At 37.1% G+C, this 16,731-nt stretch overlaps 1 protein-coding gene across 1 annotated transcript in view; it reads left to right on the top strand.

Annotated features, from left to right (window-relative positions):
- Positions 1–250: 250 nt before the first annotated feature.
- The window catches only part of HOOK1 (hook microtubule-tethering protein 1), a 23,378-nt gene continuing 6,897 nt past the window's right edge, over positions 251–16,731 (top strand). The window contains exons 1-14 of the mRNA XM_009578785.1: positions 251–274; positions 1,488–1,573; positions 3,251–3,323; positions 3,650–3,700; positions 5,213–5,345; positions 6,942–7,009; positions 8,303–8,365; positions 9,284–9,367; positions 12,217–12,383; positions 13,013–13,153; positions 14,447–14,648; positions 15,338–15,448; positions 15,712–15,799; positions 15,884–15,944. Of these exons, the coding sequence (XP_009577080.1) occupies positions 251–274; positions 1,488–1,573; positions 3,251–3,323; positions 3,650–3,700; positions 5,213–5,345; positions 6,942–7,009; positions 8,303–8,365; positions 9,284–9,367; positions 12,217–12,383; positions 13,013–13,153; positions 14,447–14,648; positions 15,338–15,448; positions 15,712–15,799; positions 15,884–15,944 (1,352 nt within the window). The remainder of the gene's footprint in view (positions 275–1,487; positions 1,574–3,250; positions 3,324–3,649; positions 3,701–5,212; positions 5,346–6,941; positions 7,010–8,302; positions 8,366–9,283; positions 9,368–12,216; positions 12,384–13,012; positions 13,154–14,446; positions 14,649–15,337; positions 15,449–15,711; positions 15,800–15,883; positions 15,945–16,731) is intronic.

Raw genomic sequence — 16,731 nt, forward strand, 5'->3', positions numbered from 1 at the left:
TTTTCCAACCTTAATGATTTTATGATTCTCTGATTCTATGTTAAATAGAAACGTACTGTCTGTGCTCCAGGGGTTCTCCAAGACACAAGTTCCTGGAGCCTGATGGAGTATTTTGCAGAGTTTGCAGTCATTTTTTACAGTCTGTGGAGTGATCTGAGTATCTGGATACCTCCGTATTTTATGGCTTTATATATGAAGCAGTCAGAATTACAGGCAGAAATTAGCAGGGCACCAGAAGAGCTGCCTGTGGATGTGTAATAAGCTAGTATTATACGTCAGATTGGTGATGGGGTTCTTATGTATAGAGCCGTCTGCTGGGTGTTTATTGTAGTGCTCTGGAAGGATGTAGGCATGTTGATGGTATTCATGTCATTTGAGTTGCTTTTGGAGAAGCTAGCTGCAAAACACTTGAGCTATTATATTTTATTCTTTAGGATGGGAATTGCATCTCGTTTGTATAGCCCTACTGTGAAGGGACTTTAATAGTCCTACTACAAAGGAACTGGAAGCACCAATTAGAATACAAAGATTGCATATAACAATTCATATAGAATAGATCGGGCAACTTATTATAGAATGCTTCCATCTATAATCTGGTTTTGTAATAGAGAAGAGTGAAAACTGGGGCTTTGTTGCTTAATCTTTAGACAGAAATATGTAGACGGGGTAAAATTGCATCCAGCCCTGTGTTTAAACACTAGGTAGTGTCATGCTTGGAAAATAACAGGAAATATGTATATGTAAAAAATATAAATACCAGGAATAATATAGGAATAAAATATGATTACGAAGAGAAGATGTATAACTTCAGGTTAAAGTATCTTAGGTTTATAGTAGTATTTTGAAGTTGCATGTTTAAATAGGAACATCTTTAATTTTGGAGTTCCTGAATTGCAAGGAAATACGTTGCCAGCTCACAGGACTTGAAATGGTTCAGTCTTTTTCAGCTATCTTTATATCCTTAAAGTGTGCAGTAGCTCTCAGACAACTGTTTTTGCATAATTTTCGCCCTTCCATTCTTAACCCCCAAATAATTTCAGGGGTCTCTGTTGGTGTCATGACTTCTATTACTAAATGCTTGTAGTAAAGACTGGATTTCCCCCCCCCCCCCCTCCATGTTCTTCTGATGCCATTTTTCGTTTAGGTAGTTATGTGTCTAGAACTAAGCACTCCAACATAATTTGAGGGATGCATAAATATGTTTCCCAAGTTAGTATTCCATAATCTGATTTACAATAGAAGGACTAGCATGAAAAAGCAAAGCATAGTAATACTAACTTGCTAAGCTACTTGTAATAATCAACAGTCACAAGTATTGAGATAATTGGCTTGGCTTGAAAACTACATAGTTCAAAAAGGATTTCAGCTGCCTCCAGTAGAAAGACATCTTGCTAAATGCTTATGCCTTAAAGAAGAAAAGGAAGATGGTAACTAATTTCCTATACCTGTCTACAAAGCGAGAAACACGATGTTTTTCCCTCTTTTAGTTGCAGACGTTCCATACTGCTGCACCTTGCAGAGATGTTCAGGACTTGAGTAATGGGGTTGCCATGGCGCAGGTACTTCACCAAATGTAAGTTGATACTTAAGTTTGAAGAAGAGATATTTAATTTCTTGAGGTTTTTGTTTGACATGCATAGTTGCTTTCTTTCACCCAAAGGTTTTTTGTATGGTTAGAGTAGACAGAAATGTAGAGTAGACAGTTTGTAGCAGAAGATAAAATACACCTTTATATTTTTGTTTTGGGGATGATACAATAGTTGAATAATAATGTGATAGAATAGAGAAGGTGATGAGGAGATATTCTAATACTGCAGAATTAAATTCGTACTTAAGAGTAACTGGGCAAGAATGATATGATCTTTTTAACTTTTCCCATCAGCACTATTTCCATGAATATCTGTGCTTCAGGCAATATGTTCCTCTTTGGAATGGGGAACTAAAAGTTCAGAAGGCAAGTCTTTGTGCTCTCTTTCTCTTGGGATTGCTCAACTGATTTAGAGTTAAGTTCTAGGATTTAAGTTATAACTTACTATTTGTGTGGAAAAAGGAATCGTGAAACTTCAATGGCAATTTTATTATTAAAAAATAATAGTGGGCTAATCAAAAGCAAAATAATTCCTATTTTATTGGTGTGATGACAAATAGTACTGGGTTGAGTGACACTAGTTTTGAAATTTGCAGTTACTTCAGAGGTTTTATTGAAAGAGTATCATGCTACAAGTCATCACTGCAGTTTTATTGTTGTTGTTGGCTCAGATAATAAAGGAGAAGTCTGAAGTACCATCTCCTGCTCAAACCATATTTTTGATTACTAAGATATTACTTAAAGCGAACACCACCACCACCCACCTTCCCCCCAAAAAAACCCCAAACCGAAACAAACCCAAAAAAACCCAAACCCAGAAAGCCCCCCGTCTGCTTGAAAAGGTTTTAAATGTGCTGTGTAAAGACAGAGCTCACCCTTTTCCTGGGGCATGGCAAAAATTGTTTTAGGATTGCTTAGTGAGTATTCACTGAGGGTCACTTCCATGCGTTTGTGGTACTAGGCTGCCACAGGCTTTGGGCAAACCTCTTTACATCCAAGTTGGTTGATATGCAAGTGGGGATAATAATTGTCTTTTATTAGATGCTTTGAGACCAGTAAATAGACAGTATGGTATAAAAGTTAAGATATTGTTAGATATGCTGTGATTGTACCGCTTGGCAGCTCAGTGTGTGTAAACAACTCCCTCAGCAACTCATCCTTATTTATGCTGGCAAAGTGGGAATTATGCTGCCCAGGGGAACCAAAGACATAAAAAAAACATGAAATGCCAGTAGTTTAAAATGTTTTTTTTTCTTGGTAAGTGCCTTTGACGAATTGTAGCTAATGTTGGAAAATCCAAATGTACAGGAGTAGGTACCAAATGTAACGTCAGCACTAGTCAAAAGAGGATGTTTCTTTACATCATTATGATCACTTCGTCAGGTATAAAAATTCAGCATGACAAAGGCCTTCACATCCTTGTGTTCCTAGCTGTAGCTAGCTCAAACATTTACAAAAATTCTTCCCGCCCTTGACGGTGGTGTCTTAATTCCGCCAGCAGGATGGAAATTTCCTGTGACATAGGTATAACTTGCAGTCTTCAGGAATTAATGCCTTATTAGACACTGTAGTCAAACATCTGATGATTTAATGCTGGGAATCTGGTATCTTAGTTATTTAAGTGTGTGCTTATTGATGTTTAATAATTTAATTTTGTTTCAGAGATGTTGCTTGGTTTGATGCATCTTGGCTAAATCGCATTAAAGATGATGTTGGCGACAACTGGAGAATAAAGGTATTCAAAACTGAAGTTAGTTAAAATTTGTGGGGTTGGGTATCGTGTCTGTCCTGAGAGTATCTAGCAGTCAAAAAACCACAGAATTAAGCTCAGACTTTTTTAGGTTATTTTAAATGAACTTGAACTGTCTGTTGATAGTTTAAGTGCCTTCCAGCATTGTTGCATGGGGATTTTCTGTTGCGATACTTTTCTTCCCCTGTCAATATAGGGTCCTCTCGTAGATCTGCTATATAAACATTTTATTGTAAATTACTATTTAATTTCAGCAAAATTAAGAATTTTAATAAAAGCCTGTAACCTTGTCTTTCATGTACGACAATTAGTCCAGTAATCTGAAGAAGATACTGCAAGGAATTATGGACTACTATCATGAGGTATGGAAAAAGCAGCAATTTTTTTATTGTTCTGATAATTAAACATGATGATTGTTGTCCTCCTTCACCTAGCTTTTTTTTTTCCTTGGGAAACTAATTTATTTTAAGGACTTTTTTGGCAGAAAGTATATGATAATTATCTGGTTAAGTGGAAGGTCTGAGTGAATCTAAAAAATACACCTGCTCAAATTAATTTTATATAAGACTCTTGGAGTATAATCTGGAAACCATGTCTCTGTCATTGCCGAGGTGAACATCTTAAGGACTGAGCTGCAGAATCCTGTTGACTTTTGTGTGTGCATTCGTATTTGCTCTTGTCTAGTGAAGTTTTAATCCTTCTCTACGCAACAGAACAGATTTGGCAAACCTAGTCTAGGTTTTGTGATACTCACTTGGAAGCTGAGAGATGAGTTACGAATCCTCCTGAACATAGTAAGGATGATAGTTTGTTCTCTCTCATGCAGGATGAGTATGGTAGCCATAAAAGGGTGCTGTATTTTGAGTTTAAAAAAAAAAAAAGTGCTGAACTTTTATGGAGCTTGATTACAGTTACGTACCGGGTATGGTACAGAAAAATTTGCCAGATCATCTCACGGCTTCCTGGTCTTGCCGGACTTAGCTGTGATATCGAATGCCAAGCCCTTTTGTATTGCTAGGACTGAGGCGCTCTGACAAGCCCAGAAGTAGAACTTATTTAGGCTTATAAGGAGCCCTTTGAAGGATTAGGGAGCAACTGAATTTGGAAGCATTTTTAAGTCTTTTTTTTTTTTTTTTAAATTTTTTTTATTTTGTTGGTAGAATTAATTTATTCTCTTATATTTGAGGTCTAACCCAAGAACTTTTAACTTACCGCTGTCACTTTTTCTTGTATAAGTGGTCAGTTAACTAAACCCCCAGTTAATAAACTTTCAAAACTTGTCGTTTTGCCAGAACAATTTTATAGAACTCTTACTAAAGTGCATAACTTCATTGCGCTAAGTAATTGCTAGGTGTTTTGCATATATTTTTTAATGCTGTCTACTTTAGATTAAATTTAGACCTATTCAGAGAAAAATCTGAGGTGCCAAGTATGGTAAAGGTCATTGGCTAGCAGTGGATTGAGTACACCTTCCCCCAAACACACATCTACAGTGAGGGATGGAGGCAGACATTTGGAAAGGTCTTTGCAGGCTCAAGAGAGGCACAGTGTGCGACATCTGGGTTTCACATATGAAGCCCTCTAACAAATGAGTTAAGAACATCTGCTTTAGCTAGGCCTCTTCACATTTCCTAATCTGATACTGCTATCTATATACTCACTCATAAGCCGATATTTTTAGTGTATCTCCACGTTCAGTGTTTAAAATCTTTCCCTTCCATAAGTTTTACAGTAACAAACTTATTAATAGACCATTTTCTCTGGATGCCTTACTGAGTCCATATTTCTTGCACGATACCAGATTTTCATGTTGTACAAAAGTGGGAGTCCACTTTCTCTCTTTTTTTTTTTTTTTTTTTTCTTCTTCTTTTCAGTTCTTGGGTCAGCAAATTTCAGAAGAGCTTATTCCGGACTTAAACCAGATATCTGAGAACTCGGATCCCACCGAACTGGGCAGGCTTCTGCAGCTTATTTTAGGTTGTGCAGTCAACTGTGAAAGGAAACAAGGTACGCACTACCTTAATCTGTTCAACAAACAGCAGACTGCCGCAGGTGACTGTTAAGGTGGAAGAGATGTAGAAACTTTTCTTATATATCAAAAAGTCTCTGTTGTTAATGTGTTGCATGCCTATCCTGAAACTGGAGTTCACTTAAAGCAGAAAACCTATGGGGAACTTTTTTGTGAATAAAACTTTGCTCAGGGTAGGTTTAAAAAAATAGTCTGAAGTGTGTGTGGGTTATTCATACTTGTTAAAATATGTACCAAGACCTAAAACTTGCTATTCAAATGCAAATCAAGCAAATTAAATCAAAAACTCGTATTAGAAACTGCCTTTTGTTTATCTGCAGAGGCTCAAGACTGAATTAGTTGAGTTTTCCTTTACCAGAGCTAATGCTCAATGCTCTGATGGCTAAGGAATCCTTAGCATGATTCTGTTAATAGAATAGGTGCGATTCCTAGGTAGTCTGAAATGACTGCATCAAAGAATAGAATAGAATCATTTAGGTTGGAAAATACCTTTAAGATCGAGTCCAGCCATAAACCTAACACTGCCAAGTCCACCACTAGCACCAACTGAACACAGTATTTGAGGTGCAGCCTCACCAGGGCCGAGTACAGGGGGAAAATCACTTCCCTACTCCTGCTGGCCACGCTATTTCTGATACAGGCCAGGATGCCATTGGCCTTCTTGGCCACCTGGGCACACTGCCGGCTCATGTTCAGCCAGCTGTTGTCTAAGGTCCTTTTCTGCCAGGCAGCTTTCCAGGCACTCTTCCCCAAGCCTGTAGCATTACATGGGGTTGTTGTGACCCAAGTGCAGGACCTGGCACTTCGCCTTATTAACCCTCATACAGTTGGCCTCAGCCCATCGATGCAGCCTGTCCAGGTCCCTCTGAAGAGTCTTCCTACCCTCAAGCAGATCAACAGTCCCGCCCAACTTGCTGTCTTCTGCAGACTGACTGAGGGTGCACTCGATCCCCTCATCCAGACCATTGATAAAGATACTAAACAGAACTGGCCCCAAAACTGAGCCCTGGGGAACACCGCTCGTGACCAGCTGCCAACTGGATTTAACTCCGTTCCCCACAACTCTTTGGGCTCGGCCATCCAGCCAGTTTTTTACCCAGTGAAGAGGACGCCCATCCAAGCCAGTAACAGCCAGGACACTCAGAGAGAGTGTTTGGGAAGTAAGCCGTCAGGCTGCATTGGGAATGAAGGTGCTAGCAATTACTTTTTTTCATTAAGTTTTATTTATTAACTCCGTTGCAAGCTTGTTGAATCTTTGTAAAAGCTTATGTATATACGTACATAGATGTATGTATGAAAAAAGAACCATGGAAATACAGATGTCTTAAAATCTCCTTGCTCTATTATGCATAGTATAAATTCGTTCACTTAAGAGATTATAATCTCATATGCTTATCTACTGTATTACTGGATAACAATGTTGGTTAACTGTAGTGCTCTGTATAAAAAGAGCGCTACCTGTTTTGAAAGAGCTGTATAGAGAATAGTTACTTCTGGATCTTTCTGCAAACGGTATGTCGTGTTACTCAAGCCATTAAGATGAACATTGTCGTGAGTCACATTCTTTTTCACAGAACACATACAGAATATCATGACCCTTGAAGAGTCTGTTCAGCATGTTGTCATGACTGCCATTCAAGAGGTAAGTAATAATTCATAGCCTAATGCTGGTCAGTTCAGAAGTCCAAATATCCGTTTGTTAATCTTTGTGAATTCTTTCATCCAAGCAAAGGTAAAGGGAGGAGTGTAAGTACTTCCCTAAATTATCTGGGAGGATCAGGACTACGAGGCCCCAGGCCCCAAGCAAGGGGTTTTGATTTTAGTCTTGTATGCCCAAACATACAACTTGTGGAGACAATAAATGCTTAAGATTTCCTGTTTCACACAAGAAATGTATATCGTTGCCAACTGCCAATTATACTGGAGTCAGGTTCTGAAATTTCTGTCCCAGTGCTGTAGTCTTGGACCCAAAGTTAAGCTGATCGTAACTGTTTGTGAGGCTGCGCTGTTCTGACAGACCATTCCAGCATCTGATTTACAAACTCTCAGCTGCATCTCTTCTATTCTTGTCATGGTGTGCTCCCCCTGCTATCTTAATTTGTTCTTAGTTGGATCATCTTAGTGATCCAGCTCACAGTGTAGCTATACAGTCACTCACATCTGTGAGCTTCAGGACTATGAAGCAGAGTGTGGAGGGAGGCAAAAACTAAATGCTGACTTTGAAGAAAATGTAATGTGTAATTGCACCCTCATCAAGGTAACAGTGGAGTTGGTAGCAGGCTTTAAAACTTAGATTTAAATTGACTATATAAAAAGTCATATATTGACTATATTGACTATTTAAAGCCGTAAGTGTCCTGTTGGGAGAAATAAATCCATAAACCTATTGTTTGTTGTATTCTGACTAATCAAACTTCCTTTTTGAAGAAGGTCCAGAAATAATATTGTAATTCCTAAGTAAGAAGTAAAGCCCTTTAATTGTTGACAAACATACTGTGTACATCTTTGTACTGGAGATCAGTGAGAGCTATGTTAATGTTCGCATTGTTTGCTTAATGGCAATTAACGTGACACAAAGAAGTGTGATAACTATTAAATTAATTGAGTGAAATCCTGTCCTCTGGTTCACTCCATTTTAACTTGACTAGGGGGTAGCAATAACTTCAGCAGATCACAGATTCATCCAATAAGATGTTACTGCTGACTTGGTTAATTTGGGGAGAGAGGAGGTAAAAAAAAGTCATCTTATTCTAGATTTGTTTAAAACCTTTGCCACCCCTGAGGTGGTTTTTTTAATTATTACTATTAATCTGTTTCGATATATTGAAGGGATGCAAGGACATGGTGGAAAATACAATTGGTACTCAGTAGACAGTGAATTTACAGATATTAAGCCTCTAATTTAACCTTCTTTTCCTGTGGCCTCTTTCTGTAGCTCATGAGCAAGGAGATAACAGGTCCTTCCACAACTGATGCATCAAGTGAAATGGAACAGCAGGTAACTGCCTAATATTTGTTGCTCTTGTAGTTCAAGCCTGAACGATAAGTTGGTATCTTGTCATCCCTTAAATGAAGAGGACGGCTGCTCTTCCTCTCCAATTCTAAAAGTTAAAAAAAAAAAAGTCAACAATAAATTGCACTCTTTTGTCTTCTATCTGCACAAACTGCTTGGTCTGTTTTCAACTCAGAGCTGATCTGATTCAACCATACTGGTTCGCGAAGGACAGAGCAACAAACTGATGTAGGCAGAGAATATACAATAAAATAATGCTATTTTTCAGCGCTAATTAAGTGAAAAGTTATGTGCTATTTTATAACTTCTTTAAAAAAAAAAAAAAAAAGCAGTGACTGCTATGTCATCTTCCTGGATGGGGTAAAACTGGCTAGTGCAAACCTACATTGTGGGAAGAGCTAGGGGTACATCAAAGCTCAGCCATATCAGGCTAAACACTTCAGATTATTTTTAAGGGGTCATGAAAATTCTTGATAACCTGAACACTACAAGGTGTTGCACATAAAATGAAGTTGTCTTTAAAAGTACCTGCCCATAAAGGAGCATTACTATTTCTATTCTGAGATGAAGGGCATTTGATTTAACAGGCAGAGATTTTGAAATTGTGACAATACGAATGCTCCTGTGTTTGGTTTTGTTATGCTTTTAGCCTAAGTTGTTGTATTGAATGTGGATGTTACTCTGAGTTTCAGTAATTTACTTACTACATGTGATGGTCATTTAAGTGCAGGTGAAATGAACAGAGATCTTGATCTAACAGTGTATATATAGGTTTCCGTGTCAGTGTGTACCTAACATCCTTCTTAAACAATTGATATAAGCAATTGAGACCCTTTGGAAGCTAGAACTGTTGAGTACTTTGGATACGGGCCAGAATGATTGTCTCTCTTATTTTTTTAAAAGCTTAAAAAAGCTTTGGAAGATCTTCAGGAAGCACTAGCAGAAAAAGAAGAGTTGGCGCAAAGATGTCAAGAGCTAGATTTACAGGTAAGAAACAGCATGTTGCTTATTTCTTTAATATATAGTGGTGCTGCTATTAAGATGCAGAAATTCTGAAGGGCAAAGTTAATTTTGCATTTATTTAAGTTTCTGTGAGAATTCTTAGCTGTTGTGGGGGAAAAGCAATCATTCTGTATTCCAAAATGCAACTACTAGAAATAGTTTCTGATGGAAGTGTAAGCTGAGGTCCTGTGCGAACTGTTAAAGGTTGTTTGGTCTGCTAGCTTTATGTTTACCCTTAGTAGCAGATAGCCATCAGGATAATGTTATCATGCCCATTTCATTTTTAGTCACTGTTTCCTCTAGTCTTTTGAACTGTGTCCAAAAAATCCAGTTCATGTAATTATCAGTCATTAGATTTAATCATAGGAAAATGATGCTGTTTTCAATAGGAGTTGATGAAAAATTAAAATTTGAAATTTATCTAAAACTTACTAAATTTTTCTTGTACACAGTTGCAACATGGGGGATGTTTCAGAAAATAAAAATTGTGGAAACTAATAGGTCCTTCCAAACCACACTGATAATAGGCCTACTTCTTGTTTTTAACGGATATAGAAGTTAATCAAGTCACTCTTTAGAAAAAGGAGAGAGGAATTCATAACAATAAACAGGAACTTGCATTTCAATCAACTTTTAAAGAAAAAAGAAAAAAAAAATCAATGTGTTAGCCCTAAATCTGATTCCTCTTTTATGGCACTATAATCTGAGAATAGAAAGAGGTTTATCTGGTAAGGCAGTTCATCTCGGATTTGATTCTGTACAGAGAGAACTTTTGGGTGGCATCTTCTTATAGGAGCCAGAAAGCTATACTGGCTGTATTAGCCTCTGGGGAAAAAAAGAAAACACAAAACCAGAGGCCAGTTTTACATTTCTTACAAATAATGATGACTGAAAAAGTAGAATACTTTTATATAAAAGTGGCTCATAGCTAATTGCCATGCCCAGGAAGCTGCTGTTAGAATTGAATTGATATTTCACTTCCTTTTTTCTTGAGGCAGTAGTAAGGCTTCCTAGTGAAAGCAGAGATCTAAAAATGCTTGTGAGCAGAATCTGCAGGGGAAGATGATTTCTTTTAAATGGGCAAGAGGATTGATTTGACAGTTGAACTCACAGACTATAGTTGTTAAACTTCAGAAAGTATGTTCACTGTTGAAAAGCTCTTGCTTCTTGAGGTGCTGAGGTAACAATTTACTTGACGTTTCTGCTTCCATTAGGAGACCTAGTTTGTCTCACTAGGGAAGTCCCAGGCTTTGTCCTGTCTCCCACAAACTTCTCTTTCAAGATTTCTCTATTAATTAATGATAGGTTACACAAAGCCAGTTGCTCCTAACATAGCATGGACCAGGTGAAGCCATGAAAGGTGTTCGAGGGAAAGGTACTGCCGAGTATAAACAGATGAGTTAATGACACTATTGCTCTTTAATACTGGGATGTGTTTTTAAAATATCTCTTCATAATTTGGGTTGGCTTTGACACCACTTCTGTTATGTTGAAATAATAGAAAAGAAGAAGAGAAAGCTATCAGAAAGGAACTGAGAAAAGATTAAAAACTTGCTCCGAGTTGTGTGAAATTTTTTGTTTGTTTGTTTTAAATCTCAGACATTATTCTGAAAGTGTGAATGTTGTGCATGTTTAAGGAGTGGCTGAACCTTGAACAGGAAGTATTATGCTGAGCAAGGGTCAGATATGCTCTCTACTCACAGGTGTTTGTGTATGCGTGTATATAGTAAAGTGACATCTGGTATGTAAAAAGGAGTGAACCTAGAAAGCCAGCACCTAATGAGGTGGTAGATAACTGTTTTGTTTCTTACATCTGTTTGACCGGTAGACTTTTAAATTATGATCACAAACAAACTGTTTCTTAATATTGCATACTCTAGGTTATATCTGATGTTTAATCTAATAATGTCACCATTATATGTTTGTTTTTATTTTATTTATTTGAAGCCATAATATTGACTGACGCTTCTCATTTAAACTAATTCTTAATAAATTCACTTGTAAGGTCTCAGTCTTCCTTGATATTTTCCAAGAGTATAAGAAAGGTAGGTTTTCTTTATGATTCAGGAAAACATAACCCAAAAAGCATATTGTCCCTGTTTAAATGCCAGTTAACTAACACGTGCTACATGCTCTTATGTTTGACAGGATGTTAAAATTAACACAACAGCTTTCACTAGAAAAACTTTAAAGGTTCTATCCTCTCTTAATCCTTCCCCATTTTATGGCTGTTAATATACTTACTGTTTCAATAAAGTGTTGTATTCTCATTTGCTTAGCTGTGAACACTTCCAGTATCAAACTTGTTTGATTGTTGCAAAAAATGCATGCTCTATATGAAGCTGTCTAGGTTTTTTCTTTTGCGTGTGTGCTTACTAGCTTATGGCGCCTGAAACCGCTTCTTGCGCAACCATTCACTGCTGAGCGCACGGCAGTACTGTGTTAGTGTGCTAGCCAGTGCCATCCTGCTTTTTATTGTTAAGTACAAGCAAGATGGAGAGTACCTTTACACCAATACTTAAAGTTTTTTGTACGGCGTCCATGGTATACTTTTTAATGAAAGTACTAGTTTCTCTCCATATCACATTGTCTGCCTTTACCATCGTTTCAGTTACAAAAACTTGTCTTTTTTTAAAGGGACTTTTTCTTTAGTGCTTCATAACTGTCATACACTAAAGCATCTGTATGCTCAAGTATGCTATGTAAATTACATTCTAAAATTTCTAAACGCTCAACATTTTTCATAAACTAATTTGGTGACATGCTGCTGTCTTGCTTTAGTTCTTTCCAGCTGGACAGGTCTTACAATGTTGATGCTGTTTTATCTGCACTAGGTGGCTGCCCTCCAGGATGAAAAAAACAGCTTGATGTCAGAAAATGAGATTATGAATGACAGGCTAGAGCAATTAGACGACTCTCTTGATGATCCAAATACTGTGGTTGCAAAAAAGTATTTTCATGCACAGTTGCAGCTGGAACAACTGCAAGAAGAAAACTTCAGGTATGAAATTATTTCTCTCAAAAATCCCTCGCTTGTCCTGTCAAATATATCCTGAGAAGTTCTGGTACTCTTTCAGGATTTTCCATATCAATTTCTTTTGGTATAAAAGCTTTGTAGTACTGTATAAACATATTTTAAAGACAGTCCTTACCTTTAAAAAGAAAAAGAAACTGTTATTTGTTGTAGAAAATATTACTTTGTAGTTGCCATTTGACAATTGTAGCCATTTGACACTTCAAAAAAAGGCGATGGGAGGCAGAAAATGAGTGCCGAAGCGATTTGTGTGTAGACAAAACAAAACAAAAAATCCCTAACCCCCCCCAAAACCCACCATATCTCTTTACTGTACTCATTTCTTTTACGTATTAGTCCTTCTCCCTGTGATCCCTATGGGGGAAAAAAAATCACCTTTCATGTGATCCCTTGGTATTGATATGGTATATTTGCAGTATACAATCCATTATGATCTAACAGGTAGACAATAAAATGTTCCATGCTTATAGTACCATTTTTTCAGCTACTTAAATCAATGGGTTTTCTTTGTCTTACTTATTTTTAGTAGTTCTAGCACTAAATTAAAAATGTGTAATAACGATGAGTTCTTAAGAGTTTTGTTTTTGATCTGGTAGGCTTGAAGCTGCAAAAGATGATTATCGTGTCCATTGTGAAGACCTAGAAAAACAATTGATTGAACTGCAGCATAGAAACAATGAACTAACCTCTTTGGCAGAAGAATCTAGAGCCTTGAAAGATGAAAATGATATTCTTAGGTATGTAATAGAGAGAGCTCCCCGCACACACATTAGCAGGATTTAATGACTAAATCCAAGGCTTTGTATTTAACAGGATTTTTTCTGAGGTGTTACTTCTGCAGATAGGTCTTATCTGAATGAGATCTAAAATAAAAGGGAAAGGGCCCTTTGACAAAGCAGAGATGGAGTGCAAGCTTTCAGGCATAGCCTCTGTTGTTTGCGTAAGAATAGCAACATGGAATTTTCCTGTGAAGCAGGATTAATGACTACAGAAATTACTCTTCTTCATGTGGGATGGAAGGTTGAAGTTCTGCAAGAATTAAGAAATTTTTTGGGGGGGGGTGTGCATTCTTATTAAGGGGACATTTGTGTTCGCAAGAGTCTGCCTTCTCTGATGAAGAAAAGCATATATACAGCTAGAACTTTGACATAACTTTTAGTGTCAGCATTCTAGGCTAGATTTAGGTTAGCAACATGATTAACAAAATGAAGATGAAATACACAATAACCTTGATGAGAATTTAACGTAACATTCCAGCTTGAGTAAACTAAATTAAATACCAGACCACCCAAGAAATATCCAAAGCAAATCATATTGCAAAAGCAGGTCTGCTATTCATAAAATAGTATGAATAAAGCATGGAAAAAAAAGTGGTTTCAGGTGTTTAACTTAGAGTGGTTCTTAACATCTGAAACAAATCTTAACTAGATTTTCTTCCATAATTTTCTTGTACTAGCTTCTAGTAATATGAGATGGCAGATATTAAACACAGATATTAAAATTAATTTGTGTATTTACGATCCAAATATTTTTTACCTCGTAGATTTTTGTTAATGATCAGCTGGTAATTCTTGGTCATATCTGCTAATGATCATTTTCATAGTGCAATTACGTTGTAACTATGTATAACCCCGCAATAAGAACATCTGCATGTTTTTCCTCACCAGGTACCAGTACTTTGAGATGACTATCTAGCACAGGATGTTGTGGTGCATTTACATTGCACCCCACAGAATTCCCAAGAGATATTTGACATACTAACCCATGCTTGTACTTCTGGCATACAGCTGCCAGTCTTACTCCCACTTAAACCCTGTGGTGATTTCAATTTTTGTAAACAATCTTTACATAATGCAAGCTTGCATTGATAATGCATTTAAAAATAAAGCGGTAAGATTTAACTCTGCTGTTAAGCACGTTGCATCTCTCTTTGAAAATAGCTTGAATGTGCATGAAAGCACAATTTGACTTTTTTAATCTTTTGAAGAAACATACTCTTTCTTTCTTCTAATTCCTGTTTATACTTTAAGGACTACTGCAGACAAGGCAAGTAAGCTGGAATCAACTGTTGAAGTGTATCGTAAAAAGCTACAGGATCTGAATGACTTCCGCAGACAAGTCAAATCTCTGCAGGAAACCAACATGATGTATATGCACAATACAGTAAGTTTGGAGGATGAACTGAAGAAAGCCAATGCAGCACGTGCCCAACTAGAAACCTACAAAAGACAGGTAAGGCTTCCTCTAAACTTAAGATGTTACTTTTTCCTCAGATAGTCGTCTTAATTAAATTAAGCTGTTCAATTTCTTTCACTGAAACATACCTGAATAAAATTATTTTAACACCCCATGGGCTTAACCTGTGTTGTCCCCTTAGAATTTCTTACTTGTGAAAACTCCTTCACACTCTGCCATTAATTTTCTGTTTTTCCCTGCTTATTAAACTAGCAAGCTTAACTGTAGTTGCCTTCTCAACTGACTGGTTGTCCATGGTTTGCAGGCTTTTCTTCTTTACTTTAACTGAGGTAATTTGTGGGCCTGGGAGAGGTTGTTCAGCTGTTACTGAGATCACTTGTATGTAATATTCTTACCTTTCTTCATGGAAATTTATTTTAAACTGTAGAAGTTTTATTTCAAGTTCACTTATTTCAGTAGTAATTAAGAGATGCGGGAGTTAAATATTTTAAAAAAAAAAAACAAACAAAAGACAAAACAAAACCCAAAACCAAACAAAAAACAAAACAAAACAAAACCAAAAAAAACCCCAGACACACAGGCTCCCACCCCATCTCCCCTCCCCCAAGCTTGGAGGACCAGCTGTTTTTTTTGGCTGAACTGGGTAGGAGTGAAGGCTTTAACATAGCTTTTAAACGTAGCGTCTTGCAACATTCATGTGCTAAATATAGTCTTTTTATGAAAAGGTCCAGGAGCTTCATAACAAACTGTCTGAAGAATCAAAAAGAGCTGATAAACTATCATTTGAAATGAAGCGACTTGAAGAAAAACATGAAGCTTTAATCAAAGAAAAAGAGGTAAGTCTCTCGAATGAGAGTTTATTTGAACACCTAATAAATCTCTTTCAAATGCTCTGCTTGAGGAAAACCTTCCCAGAAGCAGTGCTAACATAAAAATTAAGTTTAGCGCCTCGTGTGTGTGTGTGTGTGTGTGTGTATACACATACATGACATAAAATATGTCTTAAAATGTGTGTGTGTCAGTACTATTCATGATTAATGTTATTTGGTCTTAAACTGGTGCAGTATGACTTAATTCCACCTCAAATAAATCTTCTTAGAGACTGATAGTACAGTGTGATGCATTAAAAGAGACAAATGAAGAGCTCCGGTATTCACAGATGCAGCAGGATCACCTGAGTCAAACAGGTATTGCTTTATCTTCAGAGGCTTTTTTATGTATATTAGTGATTTCTTTAAGTTTGTTAAATTAAACTTCCCGTGCAATTTCAGATGCATCTCGTGTTAAAAGCCATGAGAATCTTGCTGCTGAAATTCTGCCAGTGGAATATAGGTAAGACAAAAAGGTTGAGGTGGTTTTGGGATTTTCATGGGAGGGCATAATACTGTCTCTGTGAAAGTTCAATAATTTCAGCAACATGACTCTGTATCCCACTTCTTGCTTTCCCTCCATGATGCTTGTCTGGACGCCCATGTAGCTGTTAATAACTATTTCCCCATACTATAATTACTTTGCATTCTTTCTTAAAAGCGTATCAGGTTGCTCTATATAAAGTTTGGCTTGAAATGTCCTCTTCAAGGAGCAAAACAGTTCTTACCTTGCCACTGGCTGACAGAATAAATAAATAATACACAGAAACTAAGACAGAACAGCTAAAGGCTAGCTAGTATTATTTTTAAAGTCTGCAGAGTGAAACGTAAAGGCACAATAGAATCTGGGTTTGGAATGACTTAATTTAAAACTTTATTCATATGTCTTAAACTATTGCGATGTTTGAAAATTGTAAGCTACCTTTTAATAAAAAATTGCATTGTTACCCCAACTATATAGAATCGTAGAATAGTTTGGATTGGAAGGGACCTTTAAAGGTCATCTAGTCCAACCTCCCTGCCATGGGCAGGGACATCTTCAGCTAGATTAGGTGGCTCAGAGCCCCGTCCAACCTGACCTTGAATGTTTCCAGGGATGGGGCATCTACCACCTCGCTGGGCAACCTGTTTGTAAAAACCTCATTGTAAAAAATTTCTTCCTTTCTATCTAGTCTGAATCTACCCTCTTTTAGTTCAAAACCATTCCCCCTTGTCCTGTCGCAACAGGCCCTGCTAAAAAGTCTGTCCCC

Source organism: Fulmarus glacialis, unplaced genomic scaffold, assembly GCF_000690835.1.
Source record: "Fulmarus glacialis isolate BGI_N327 unplaced genomic scaffold, ASM69083v1 scaffold10225, whole genome shotgun sequence".
Lineage (NCBI taxonomy): Eukaryota > Metazoa > Chordata > Aves > Procellariiformes > Procellariidae > Fulmarus > Fulmarus glacialis.